Here is a 15,184-nt window from a genome sequence, read left to right as displayed (position 1 = left end):
AAAATTATACAATTATGAGCTTTAAGGGACACAACATATTTAATATTGAACATATTTCCGTCACAAATTAGTCAAATGCCGACTCAGAGTGATGTGTTCAATCAGAGAAACACTGAAGTAGGACAGACAGCAGTTAGTGGGCCGCTTTGGGACACAATGTCAGTCTCTATCAGCTGCTCCTTCATCTGAAAAGTGAAACAGCAAGAATCACCTCATTAATCCGTCTGTCGGAGGCCGGGCTCTCCTCACGCCGACCTGTTTTCGACTGGAGGCTAGTTTTGGAAGTTAAAAGGAGTTCAACCTGTTGGGTTTGAGTTGGATCAGAAGATCAATACGGTTGAAACATCTGTCACATGTGAGGCTGGAGCCAGCAGGGGGGCTGGAGCCAGCGGGGGGGGGAGCCAGCAGGAATCAGGACGTTTCTGCGCAGAAGACTCTTTTATTCATTCAGATGTTTGCCATTAGAGTGTCCCAGCACATGAACACTTTCACTCATATTTGAGGAGCATTGATGACCTCATTGAAGTCTGCTGACAGATTCCTCATGCGGTCCCGAGGTTGAAACGGCGGGGAGACAGACGATACGATCACATCACCCCCATCCTTAAAGCACTACACTGGCTAGCCGTGGAACTGAGGATCGAATTCAAGGTCTCCGTCCTCACCCACCAGTGTGTCCATGGAACTGCCCCTCCCTACCTCAAGGAACTCCTCACCCCCCATACCTCCTTGCGGACCACCCGTTCCAGCAACTCCAACTTCCTCAAACCCCCCAGGACTAAGCTCCGTACTACGGGAGAGCGGGCCGCGTCTATCGTTATTCCAACCCAGTTTAGATTTAACCACGCCCACTTCCGCATTACGCAAGAACGTAGCTCTACGGGATAGCGTCATAGACCTCTTCTTCGGCAGTTAGAGCTACGTTCTTGCGTAATGCGGAAGTGGGCGTGGTTAAATCTAAACTGGGTTGGAATAACGATAGACGCGACCGGGCCTTCTGCTCGGCTGCTCCCAGCCTGTGGAACGCTCTCCCCGACCAAATGAGAGCACCACAGACCGTGGAGGCTTTTAAAAAAGGCCTCAAAACCCATCTCTTCAAAAGAGCCTTTGCCTCAACCTTTTTATCACCCTTTTATTTATTTATTTATTTATTTTTTTTTTAATTGTTGCCCCCCCCCCGACTTGCTCGCACTTTGCCTGTTTTTAAATCTTGTTTAAAGACCCACTGATTCTCCCGTGCTTTTGCAGGCGATGTATACAACTTGGCAATATGCGTTTTTAAATTGGGGTTTTTATTTCTTGCATTTTATATTATTTTTACATCATGTATGATAATTTCAGTCTGTCAGTTTAAGTATTATTATACTTATTATTTAATCTTTATTGTAGCAGTTGGTAAATAGAGAGCTAAATTGTATTACTTCTGCTTTTGGGATCAATTACGTTGTATGGTAACCTGTAACATCATCATTCATAGTATCTTGTATTCATAATCTGAATCTGTGTGGCCAAAACGAGTTGTTGGGCGGCGTTCCGGCCCGTTCCCTGCAGTCTGGAAACATAAAAACACCACAGATGTCTTGGTTTGTTAGGTTCCTTCCGAGTGTTCAGAGCACCTCGTGGTGACAGAAATCTGCTTCTTTAAAAGTCCTTGGACGTCCTCGAGTTGAAGGAGTCGTAGATTCATATGGCGTGGTCGGTGTAGCTGACGTAGGTCGTTTTCGTGTGTAAATAAAGCTATCAAATACATGCAGTCAAAGTGTAAAAAGTACATTATTAACATCTGTAATGTAGCAGAAAACATAACATTTCAAATACTCTGGTTCAATACGAAATGTACTTCAGTGAATGTTCTTTGTTTTCTTCCACCGCTGTTGATTTCTTATATTCACTTGACGCCAGGACACCTTATTACTGACACAGGAACAATATACAACAGTGTGTGTAAGGACATAAATATAATGAGGACTGTTAAAGTGTTACAGCTGGACGGCAAACACCTGATCAAACAGAAGAGACAACAAATCAGGAACCAGCCGAGAGACTCAGATGAAGCCGTTTAATCTTCAGCTTTTATTTCAGTGTGCAGACAGAGCTTCTGTGCTTTCTGTTTGGAGAGGAAATGAGAGCGTCGTCGGGGGAAATAAAAGCAGGACGCCTCGAGGCTTCATCACTCAGCTCCACCTTCCTCGCTGCCAGCAGATGCAGAAATATTCATTACATGCATGGGGAGTTCTCCGTGGCAGCAGATATCGATTCGACCTCTCCGGTTCCTCACCACGTATCGATCACATCGACTGTCTTTTTTTCTTAAAGTCTGTAACGAGGCACACACTGAGAGATGTTTAAGGTCAGATTCAGTGTGGAGGTTTTTTTTTATATCCTCTGCAGAGGGAAAGTATTAATTATGCATAATGGGTCGTTCCTGCCTGTTTATTATGGTATTGGATTTTAATTAGTGATGCATTAATGCGTTGAATACTTTTATGTAGCATCTGTTAAGTGGAGCTATTTGGACCTTCTCTATTTACTGCAGAGAAGCATCTATAACAGCATGTCAGCATTAATCAGCTGTTACATAATGCAGTACAATGTGCATAATTAACTTAACTTTTTATGTTAATATAATAATATGAATTATTATTGGACATTTTTTGTTTGACTTGTTTTTAATATATAAGTATTTTGATTATATTTGATCTTTTATTTGAGATTTGAGTTTGACGTCTTGTGTCTATATAAATATTTGTATTTTATTTAATCTTTTACTGGACATTTATCTTAAAGGTCACCTATCATGTTATTTTTAGGCAATAGCATAGGTCTCAGATATATAAAAATATATAAACATGTCTATGAAGTGTTTTGCTCAAAATACCAAACAGATCCCCCATTCTAGCCATGCCTCATATCCCCCTATCTCACTTCCTGTTTCAAAAGTGCTGATTTGGGTATAAAGCTTTAATAATTTTGATAAAAACAAAAAAAGGGGTCTGAGCTCATGCGGGACCCGGCAGCTACCGTCTAAACGAAATGCTGCCGTGATGAAACGCCATATCATGGATTATCAAGGATTCTTTCTGAAACAGTCTGGAGCTCAAAGGCTTTCAGGAAGTGCGCCGGAGTCTGGTGAGAATATTCGTTGTGGCCAAACGGCGGTACTACACTTCCTTTAGGTTGCTGGGCCCGGAAACACTTTTTCCCATTGACTTACATGGGGAAAGAGTGGTCTGTAACTCGTTGGATATTTTTTTTAAACTAAATAAACAACCCAGTATGAACACTTGTATAGCCCTTATTAAAAACATTCGTTCCTCAAGTTGTAAAAATGTGCTAATAACGTTATTCTGAGAGTTATTTCCCTCGGCATTATGAACGCGCATCTAACCCACGGGACCGCGCCGCCCGGCACGTTCATGTGACGTGTTCAGCACTACACGAGTTTCTCTTTACCCATGGATGCACAATAACAACGGACCCATATCGCCTTACTGCCAGCCCACGGAGCTGTAATAATGGATATATTGCACATGTTTGCTGTAATTCATCATTTGTAAAATATTATACTACATGGGCTGTATGATTAAATCTTGTACCGTAAATGTTGTATTAAATAAAGTTAAAGGTGGGGTAGGTACGTTTCAGAAACCCGCTCGAGATACACTTTTTGTTATATTCCATGGAATGCTCTTAACATCCCGATAGCAATGAATATCTGAAGTGCTTTGACAAAAAATCCATAAAAAATGTCATCTGTAGAAGCCGTGATACTGTAAAAAGTACAACCAATCGATTGGATGGCCTACCTGCCTGTCAGCCTTCCATCGGGGCACAAACTTACCTCGTGCCCTCATTGGTCATGTGTGTGTTGGGGGAGGGGCTCTGTGAGGAAGTGACAGATTTTCTCCGGTTGTGTATTTTCAAATTCTAGCGATCTCGAGCCGGTTTCTCAAACTTACCTACCCCACCTTTAATATTACCGACGTTAGATTAACGTCCCTGTAGGTTATTATTGCACTAAGAAGCTTATTTGTTGAGTTGTATATTTTTTTGTTTTTGTTTCACGGTTCTGCCACAAGCTCACAAGACAGTTTTGGGTACGACAACGTGGCGATAACAGTGCAATAATTATTTCATGCTAAATGAAGCTCTGATGGATATCACTAGATCCTGTTTCAGCGTAATATAAGTACATAACGATTGATGTGCACATTAGCATAATTACTAGCTAGCCGCTAGCTGCGGCCTCGTTAATCATAATAACAATCCATTACCATGCTGTCATGAACGCACGGTGCTGTTACGTGTACGCACATTGACGTGCTTGATGTGAATGAGCATTTTGGTTAAAGTTGCGTATGCGCTATGAGCGCACATACGGGTACTTCTCAGGCATGCCGGGTAACCTGTGACGTTTCACTCTCTCAAAGGTTGGGCCATTTTATCATCATGCGCTAATGAGCAACTCTCATAGGAATGAATGAGGCCCCGCCTCCCACGCTGTATCCAGTTCTTATTACATCCATGGTTATACCACAAGGTGAGTTACTTTTTACTTCCTGCTTCTTCACACACATGCTCTCCAGTACAGGTTAGCTCTGAGTGTTAGCGATGCTAATGTAAACACCGACCATATTACTTCCAAAACAGTCGGGCATTGTTTCTGATAGCAACGTTTCTGATTGGCCCGTGGGTCCACATTTCAGATGTTACATCATAGCGGACACAAATCTGGATCAGCTCCGTTGTTCCCCGTTTTTAGAGATTTGGGTACGGAGGAAAAGAGAGAGGCTTTTATTTTCTGACGCTGCGTGAGTTCCCCGACACACCGGGGACACATGTTGATGTAAAAAAGACATACATATTTTAATGCTATTTTATGTTTTATTGGAAATGTTTCTTTACCTTCTTATGTATAGATACACATTTATTTTAATGTTTAATTTATTGGCATTTTATTTTAACTTCTCATGCTAATATCATTTATTTAATTTGATCTTTTATTGGACATTTTATTCTTACTTTTTTCAAACCCCAAATTCTTACATTATCTCCGTATGTTTATATAAATATTAGTAATTAAATACATACCTTGCAACTGTCTCAAAACACAATTTATTTCGGGACAAATAAATGTTTCTGATTCGGATTAATCTATAAAAACACGTCATAATGAACTTATATTTAGTTTTAACAATTACCTGCAGAGTTTATTTGCAAGTTATAAGGAATTGTTATCAAATATTGCACATACCTTGTCTTGAGAAAAGTCTGAAAAATCAACATCGTCTTGAAGCAGTTCCTGTGTCCACTGATCAGACGTCTGAATGGTGATTCAAAACGGTAATGTATATTTAATTTAAATCTGTGCATCCTTTAAACAGACCGAAACATGGCACCCGCTTGTGAAACATTCCTTTATTATAAATAGATCATTTGTATAAAAAACGGGCATGCTTCAATTCAACCATGGCATTTAGACATTTCACAACCAAAAGCTACCGTCCAGTTTTCAGGAAACATCGACGGACTCTTCTCATAATGCAGGTCGACAGAGACAACAGGAGACAAGAATCAGAAATGTTCACAACCACAAGTTTTTTCACTTTTTTTTTTTGAAAGCACAATTAGAATAACAACAATTATGTTTGGTCCCCACAATTTCTTTTTTGTACTTCTTTTAGGATTTCTTTTTTTTGGGCTTTCAGGTAACCCTCCCTCTTACTTCCTGGCGAAAACTTGGATGCTTTTTATCCTAACGAGTTTTTGGGCGGCGTTCAGGCCCGTTCCCTGCAGTCTGTAAACATAAAAACACCACAGATGTCTTGGAGTGTTGAGGCCACCTCGCGGTGACAGAAATCTGCTTCTTTAAAAGTCCCGGGTCGTCCTCGAGTTGAAGGAGTCGTTGATCACATGGCGTGGTTGGTGTAGCTAACGTAGGTTGTTTTCGCTGGCGGTGCTGAGGAGAGAAAAGCAAACTAATTAGTAAAGTGACATTTTCCCTGACCTACTGTCCCCTGTGTGCTAGACTGGGTTCAGAGGGTTATTTTTGATCAGAGGAAGACATCAAATTAATAGAGTTTCAGGGAAGACATATTTTTGCAGTTCAACCCAGAAGTTAGCATTGCATCGGCTCCCTTTCCTGGATTTTTCCATTTGATTTTGGCTTATAGCTAAATATACAATTTTATGATACTCACACGTTTTGTTCAGCAGGATAATCTCCACAAATTAACACCACTTAATGATTTCTGAAGGAAAAAGCTAACGTTAGTCTCAGGGTTTCCGCTAGGATTTTTTCTCGCCGGTCAAATGTCCGGACAGAATTTATTTTACCGGACAAATTTGAAACTTACCGGTCATGTTTCAATAATAATAATAAAAGAGTTTCCGTTAGCAGGTAATTACCGGACTATGAGCAGATATGCTGATGTTTAAAACTCAGTTCACAGGGCTCGTTTTTATATTGCTTCAGTTTATAATCGTAACAGATCGAAAAGTTCAGATTCATTTTTCAATAAATGATTCCACAAACAACAAACAACATAATTATTACATTCAAAGAAACTACTTGTAGTAGATGAAGTACATTATTCAAAAGTTTAAATTAACTTTGAATAATAACACGGGAGAAACGGATCCTCTCCCTCCCTCTCTCTCCTGACAGCCCGTCAGTTTCTCATGCAGCGAGCCAAACAGTGGGCGGGGCTTCAGGTGATTATGAAGCAGCTGATCTGATCTCTCTCTCTTGCGTCCGGTTACACTTCACTCGCGTTTATGTCCATATCGATCAGATCCAGCTCTCCTGATCGGCCTTTATAGAGAGCACCGATCAAACTATTAAGAGTGAATATCGGCCGATAATGATCGGCGGCCAATCGATCGGAGCATCGGACATTTTGACCGGCAGGTTTTGAATTTACCGGTTTTTATTAAATGTTATCAGCTAAAAACCGGTAATTACCGGCTAACGGAAACCCTGGTTAGGCTATAAAGGAACTACAGCACGGTCACATGACTTTACGTCACCACAGCAAAGCTAAAGGCGGCTAACGTTGGGCATGATGACATTTTGTCGTTTCATTAACACTTGTTAGCAACCGCCAATTAAAGGAAAATGTGGGAGCTTCAGCAATAAGCTAGTCGGGTATTGTTGTAAAAAATAGAAACCGTGAAGATCTTTTCAGTTCTTTTTCAGGCATCTTACCAAAAAACACATTCAAGAAACCATTGACTTCCATACTTCCAGTGTATCTAGAAGTGCTAAAATGCTAACTCATTATGGGTTTCATTCTTGCACCACTCTAGACTCACACTATTATAAAGAGCAGATGTGCTAGGCAGCAAAACGTCCATTAGCGTTAACGATTCGTAAAAGGTGTCTCGCCACCCTATTTCCATTTTAGCTCCACTAATGGTAAGGCTCTTAGAATAACTCATCATGAGGGTGTTTGACGCTTCTGTAAAGCTGGGCATACACTTAGCCCCAGACTAATCTTAGGATCAGGACATATTTCTGTCAGATCGATTGATATCTGACGTGAATCTCAACACCAAATGTATCATTCTGGCCCAACTTCAATGGTTCTTTTGTTGGATAATATGGGGGATTTCTGGCATGTCGGACATTAGTTGATATAGTTTGACAAAAGTATGATGGGTGGAGCTACAGGAAAGGTACGTTTGACATAAACAAAATAGGATTTATCCTCTGGGGATCATGCATATTTAACGGGATTTAAGGTTCAGGGGTAAAAAAGCAAACCACTTTTAAGGATATTTTGCGCTTGATATCTCCGCATTTAATACTCAATAACAAAACTGTTTCGTTAGATTTAGGAGGCTGACTACACCTCTAAGATTAACTATACAGAGAACTGACACACTTATTCTACTTCCAAACTAAATAATTAACGGTTTTCACTATCGTAAGTCTATTTGATTCATCAGTACCTGCCGCTTCATTGTAAATGGTCCTACGGTATTATAAAGAATCAATATCGCATTAACTGTAGGTCAATCTTTTTTGGAAGATTTACGGCAGGGTTTCTGTTAGCAGGTACTTTGAACGGAAAAGTCCGGCAAATTAAAGTCTCTTCGGTCATATTGTCAGAAACAAATTATGTTATCGTAATCACAATTTAAAGTGTATTTTAAATAGCATTTTAGTTCCCTTATCTGGGAACCGGAAGTTAAGTCAATGGAGATTTCTATTTTTAAACATAAAATATGTCAGTAAGTATTTAAAAACAGGCGGTTTCTAAGAAGTGTCTAAATGAGAGGACTAAACGTTATCATGCCAAAAGTTAGCCGCTTTTAGCTTAGCGGACGTGATGTGAAGTCATGTGACCGTGCTGTAGTTCCCTTACTGTATAGCCCAGCATTAGCAATAATCCGAAATCCAATGGAAAAACCCCATTGACTTCCTGTCCAGGGAACTAGAGAGATGCTAACTTCCGGGTCGGCTTGCAAAAATAACTCACCGACTTACTCACTTATTGTTTAATACTGTATGTCACTAGTGCTAAAGCATTAAACCAGAATACCAGAATTCACCCAATCCGATTACCTGTACCACACAACATTTGAACATTTTCATGAATCCTATCCGCCCATAAACTCACGGCTGGCCTCGACGCCCTCGCACAGCTCCTTATTTCAGGCTAACAACCAAAAACACGTTCAGAAAAAACATTGACTTAAAGCGAGTGAACTTTAAGTGTTAAAATGCGGACTAATTTGTGGGTTTTAGGATTTCTGCACCACTATATAAAGGAACCACAGCACCGCTCAGCTAAAGGCGGCTAATTGTAGGCATAATGACATAATGATAACATTTTTAACAAATATAGGAGCTTCAGACATACACCAGGCGGGTATTGTTGTAAAAAATAGAAACCGTTCAAATCTCTTCAGTTCTTTTTCAGGCATCTTACCAAAAAATACTTGCATTTAAACATAATGCCACATTTCTCCCAATCAGATTTTCACAAATCCTATCCGCCCATTCACTCACCGCTGGCCTCCACGCCCTCGCACAGCTCCGTCTTCACCTCTCCGTTGGGCCGCTCGTGTGCCAGGTGCGACAGTTTGCTGGTCATGGTGGCGGCGGTGACGATAGCTTTGAAGCTGCGTTTGCGTTTCGGGACGTTCTGCTCGGGGTGGAGGATGATGATGTAGACCTTCGGCATGTAGAGCATTCCCAGCGAGACGGAGGCGCTGAGGCTGAGCGACACCGTCAGCGTGGCCGTCTGGATGTACATCTGAGGAGGAACCAGAGGATCAGAATCAGAATCAGGTTTATTACCAGGTAGGTTGACACATACGAGGAATTTGACTTGGTGTCGTGGTGATTACATAAAAGTCAAACAAAAATTCAAAACACAGATAGAAAACTATTGCCCCAAGCCTGTTTTTCAGGTTTCAGGCTCGAAAATGACATTCCCAGAACAAATGACCATATCTTCCCTTGTAAAAGGGTTACATTAATAATCATTTTCTCAAAGTAATGATAAACCTGTGAGTTGGATGTAAAAAAGTCAGAATCAATATAGATGTTTTTTATTTTAAAGAAAATTCAGATTGAACATGGTAAAAAACTGTAAATTATAGTGTCCGTCTAAAAAATATGTTGTACTTATAGTGAAAACTAACCTTGGATGATGGGTTAGTAGACTAAAAGCTTTAGGAATCCAAAGTACAACATATAATAAGTACCCTGTATCAAGATTGATGCAAAACAAGTGATATTTGACCTTTTTAGACAGATTTAGCATTTGGGTGGATTTTCCATATCTCTGGCCCCCCTTGTTCGATTTTGACATGTGCAATCTTGTTGCAGAGCGTAGGAATATCCCTGCTCTGATTTCTGGAAACGGAAAAGCAGGTTTATTGTTTATGGATTATCAAAACATTTTGAAAGGGGACACAGACACATTGGATTAATTTATGGATTAACTACACCATCGTTTTTATCGTTTTAATGCCATTGAAGACCAGTTTTGACAAGACGAAGACCAAGGTAAGCCATGTTAGCGTTTTGGGCTACCTAGCGCCACATGTTTTGATGTAGGTTTTTGTTATTTTCTCCGCGAATTTGTAATCTTTGAGTGTTGAGGTGAGTACCAATAGATTCTGTGTCTCCTTACGATCATACACGGTGTGTTGGATGTGCAGCTAGGATAAGTAATAAGGGAGCTAGGAGTGATTTTCGGTGCAGTAATAGGTTAGCAATTTTCACTCGGGGCTAATTCAGAGGGTCACTGTTAGCATTTTGATTTTTTTTTTTTTTTAAATGAAAAAGATCAGTTAAATGAGGTTTTTTTCCGTTATATGGATATAAAACATTCATAGTTTATTAAATATGAAGGTTCTTTAGACGTTGTTTCCTGCACATTACGCGATTTCGGGCCCGGGTATGGGTCCGTGGGGCTTAAGAGGTTAAGAAAACAATAATAACATAAAAAAATATAGTAAAATATGGCAATATTTACATTGAGAGGAGGGGTTAGTGACAGGGTTCATGAGATTCAGATAGAGTCAAGGCTGACATCTTTCATTCTTCTTTTGAACATATTTACTGTAATTTCTTTACAGCCAAATTATATTCAAACGATTAAAGGAGATGCTAGGACAACCCAAAACATTACAAGTGTTAACAATTGAATCCTTTCACAGTAGCATACAGTTGTTGTTGGCCCATCCAAAGCTTTATAAAGTTAATAATTACAAAAAGTTAAAAAAAACACAGCCACTTCTAGAATAACACACACTTATTATTGAATCTTTATGTGGAGCTAAGTTTGATTACTTCTAGCTCTTGGGATCAAGTACGTTTCATAGTAACCTACAATAATCCATCATGTCTTTTTTTTGTAATGTACTTCGTGTTCAAAATCTCAATCTGTAGAGTCAATAAAGCGGCTAAATTACATGTAGTCAAAGCGTAAAAAGTGCATTATTGACACCTGAAACGTCGGTCATGTCTCTTCTAGACAGCATACGGAATTAAATCTGGCATACTGATAATAATGTTTATATAACATAAGCACTCTAATAACTAATACTGGCCAATTATATTTTACTTTAATTTAGTTTAGTTTTCGGCCAATAGTTGCCATAGACTATATGAAAACAAAATACTCTCAATTACTCAAAAATACTCACAAACAGGATAGAGCAACACTTTTTGTGAGTATTCATTTTTTACAAGAAAATGACATATGTGTCTGGTGTGTCTGGTATTAATGTTTGGACGCCATCTTTAACAATCATCTCCATTAGTTGAGAACTTGGAACTGCCTTTTTTCATGTCTTTTTGCACTTGAAAGACAGAACTAACACACACACACACAAAATCACCTTATCTGATCTGAAAGTACTGCAGTAAGTTTTTCATGCACACCGACTTTACAATGCTTTCCCAGTATTCTGTTGGGTTACAGTTGTTATGGTAACGTGCTATAAGAATCACAGCAATGGGACAATAAATGCGAACATTGCAAATGGAAATGTAAATAATAAATGTTTTCTGAGGAAAGAAACACATTCGACGTGTTTATTAGACCTCAAGGACACACGGCATGTAAACAGAACGGTTTATAAGAAGACTGCACTGAAGTTTTTAATGTTTCAGTGAACTTCAGTGTGTGCACCTAATGTGATGTTTGCTTAAATCACTAATTCAGCAAGTGTAACAATCATTCATGTACTCGAACTCAAAAACATTTCCCTAAAAACCTGATTACTAATCCGTGTTTATACAGTTATAGAGCCCTGAAGGCGCCATTGTGGGAACAAATACAAACGGTTTGCTTGTATATACTCCTGGATTAATAAATGTAAAAGAAGACTGAGATGCATTAAAAGATGTTTAGTACACCTTGGGTTTTGGTCAAACATTACTACATTTAATGTTCAAAAAGCTCTTTATTTTTCTCATAATAGCACCTCTTTTCACCCTCTGTCTGAAACCAGAGCCCAGTCTGCTCTGATTGGTTAGCTGGCCGGCTCTGCTGTGATTGGTCAACCGCTTAGAGATGTCCCGCCCCTTAGCCTATCACGTACGATGTGTTGAAGCGCTAGCTAATAGGAGCGTGAGTGTTACATAGTGATGTCAATATGTTAAGGAAGTAAACAAAGGAGTCCAATGGAGGCGTTTCCGAACCCTAAATTACTACGGGAAAATAAAACCCCTAAAAACAGAATAGGGCCCCTTTAACTTTTGATATGTCTAATGTACCTTGAATAGTCTGACTGCATCTTCGTAACTGATTGAAGTAGAACAACAAATACTGCTTAGAAATTCAAACTAACTAATTTATATATTTAATTTCTCTCAGTTTTTGCCAAATTCCATTTATCTTCAAATGAACGACAACATGCATTCATGTTTTGGCTCAAAATACTTCTGAGGAAAAGCATTACATGTAAATATATTCAGTTGTTTTCAATTCACAATGAGTTATTTTTGAATGGAAGAACACTTTTCACTTCACTACCTGCAGAAGAACCTGATGATCTGAACAAGATGAATGACCCTAATGATGGTGTGTTCTCTGCAGGAATAATTCCACAAGTTTTCATTAAGAGAAACAGATGGTCCGCTGCTCGCTTCATTTACTGGGATCCATCTCGTGGCTCGTGTTTGCGGCTAATTCCGTCTCCTCTGGAAGATACTTTGGCAGAAAAATGCTCGTCTTTGAGTGCTGGGAAAGTCAAAGTGGTGAATGACAGGCGGACGTGTTTGGATCTGTTTCCACTCCATCTAATGAGACTCAAATCTTCCTGCATATTTTTCACATTAATTTAGGATAAAAAAACAAACCTTTTTGATCTCCAGACACGAAATTCAGGTTGTTTCAGCAGCACAAACACAGACATATTTGAGATGAATAGAGAATTACGGAAGACGATTAGGGCCTCGTGAAATGTATTTTGATTTCTCCCCAATACCGATTTCTGTTTGTTTTCAGAATGTCAGAAAAAACTAAATTGAGTAGAAATAATCCGGCCTTTTCTGATTTTGTTCTCACTTTATTATAGGAACTTTGGAGATTCAAGCCAGAATGTTTTCATAATTCTCACAACAAGAAAACGAATTCCCATGTGGCTTTAATCATCCTCCATAAGGAGTAAATAATGAAACTAAGAAAAGATTCAACGGACATTAGACAGAAATTGTAGGTTAAGTTACATTAGCAACAGTCTGTTCTCCTTGGAAATTGTATGTTCTCCTTAGCAACGGTCTGTTCTCCTTAACATTGGTCTGTTCTCCTCAACAACGGTCTGTTCTTCTTAACAACGGTCTGTTCTCCTTAACAACGGTCTGCTTTCCTTAACAACGGTCTGTTCTCCTTAACAACGGTCTGCTTTCCTTAACAATGGTCTGTTCTCCTTAACAATGGTCTGTTCTCCTTAACAACGGTCTGTTCTCCTTAACAACGGTCTGCTTTCCTTAACAACGGTCTGTTCTCCTTAGCATCAGACTGTTCTCCTTAGCAACGGTCTGTTCTCCGTAGCAATGGTCTGTTCTCCTTAGCAACGGTCTCATCTCCTTAGCAACACTGTTAGAATTAACAACCTCTGCAAGGTCAAAGTTGACCAATTAGAATTGAGTACTCAACTGATCCGTGTATAAATGACTGTTGACAACATTTGAGAGTTACAAAAGTGTTTTCAAACTGTTTTATGTGTTTTTAACTAAAGTTCTGTTTCTGTCTGCAGCCCAGGTGAATAATACATGAATATATGAATACATGAATATTACATACTAGGAAAGAAAAATCGAATAAAGATGCCTCACTCACTCTCAGCATTACCTGTCGCCATATGGATGTTTTCAACATTTCACTGTTATACTGCTACATTATGTGTGCAGCAGGATCATCATTATCTCCTGATAATCTCCGTCTTCAAACGGGATCAACAGAGATGTTCTCTCCTTATCACAGTTTGACAGATGACCTTGAATGCGTCATTAGCCTCCGTGCTGCGTTTATGATCCAACAGAGACTATTGATTCTCCGTGTTGTTGTCTTTATCTGCAGAATGACTCAGACACAAGACCACACTTAACGTGAACCACTTTATACGCAAAACATCTGAGTTTTATCTGGATTACTATCAAATATAACAAAGTACATTTTCTTAACTACTGTGCTTAATTACATTTTGAGGTACCTGTATTTAACATTACTCTCTAACACGCGTGCTTCTATTGGCTAGCGCTCCAACACATTGTACGTGATAGGATAAGGGGTATGACATCTGTAATCAGTTGACCAATCACAACAGAGCCGGCCAGCTAACCATGAAGAGCAGACTTGGCTCTGGTTTCAGACAGAGGGGGAAAAGGGGTAACTCATTCAAAATAAATAACGTCAATTAGGGAAAATGCAAACCGCGCCAGGTTAAGTTAGCATATCAAAAGTCTAAAATAACTGAACAGTTGCTTTAAAGAGAGGGGGGGGGGGGGGTGCTGTCTTTGAGCAATGATTGAGTCATACACAGTAAATATTGATTTGTGTTTTTCTGTGAAATCTCCAATATCATTTTCAAGTGTAATCCATCAATAGATCCAAAGGGAGAAGCATCCTCATCCATGTTGATATGTTTGGGAAAACGCAGAGAGCATCTGTGTGCTTTCAGCTGTTGCAGGAAACATTAAAGTGTTGTTTGGATTCTCTCTCGTCAACAGCGCTGATACTCATAAAACTTGTGTTGGTGAGTGGCAGGAAGTAAACAAATCCCAGCAGACACACACACACACACACACACACACACACACACACACACACACACACACACACACACACACACACACACACACACACACACACACACACACACACACACACACACACACACACACACACACACACACACACACACACACACACACACACACACACCACACACACACACACACACACACACACACACACACACACACACACACACACACACACTAACCATATGCATCTTGTAGTTGTGTTATAGGAGGACCAAGTAAAGAGCACCAGAACATATTCTCACTCTTGCCACATTGTTAGGACTCGAGCACGTTTTTAACCAACACACACATATACACACAATCACTTACACTACATATACACAGACACTATTGCAATTGGTGGCCCTTAACAATTTAGTTAAGGCCAGGTAAAAAGACCCACAACATTTT

The 15,184-nt window shown here is 39.6% G+C and overlaps 1 protein-coding gene across 2 annotated transcripts in view; it reads right to left on the bottom strand.

Moving 5' to 3' along the window:
* Positions 1-5,454: 5,454 nt before the first annotated feature.
* LOC117448337 (metabotropic glutamate receptor 8-like) overlaps positions 5,455-15,184 on the bottom strand; it is a 210,540-nt gene continuing 200,810 nt past the window's right edge. For both annotated transcript variants that reach the window (XM_034085593.2, XM_034085594.1), the window contains exons 10-11: positions 9,017-9,263; positions 5,455-5,959 (exon numbers count right to left, since the gene is read on the bottom strand). In XM_034085593.2, the coding sequence (XP_033941484.1) occupies positions 5,910-5,959; positions 9,017-9,263 (297 nt within the window). In that variant the 3' untranslated portion in view covers positions 5,455-5,909. The remainder of the gene's footprint in view (positions 5,960-9,016; positions 9,264-15,184) is intronic.

The sequence above is a fragment of the Pseudochaenichthys georgianus genome, chromosome 6 (assembly GCF_902827115.2).
Source record: "Pseudochaenichthys georgianus chromosome 6, fPseGeo1.2, whole genome shotgun sequence".
In the NCBI taxonomy this organism is placed as follows: domain Eukaryota; kingdom Metazoa; phylum Chordata; class Actinopteri; order Perciformes; family Channichthyidae; genus Pseudochaenichthys; species Pseudochaenichthys georgianus.
Note: the sequence above shows the minus strand (reverse complement) of the source record. Positions and strands in the feature narration are given on the sequence as shown.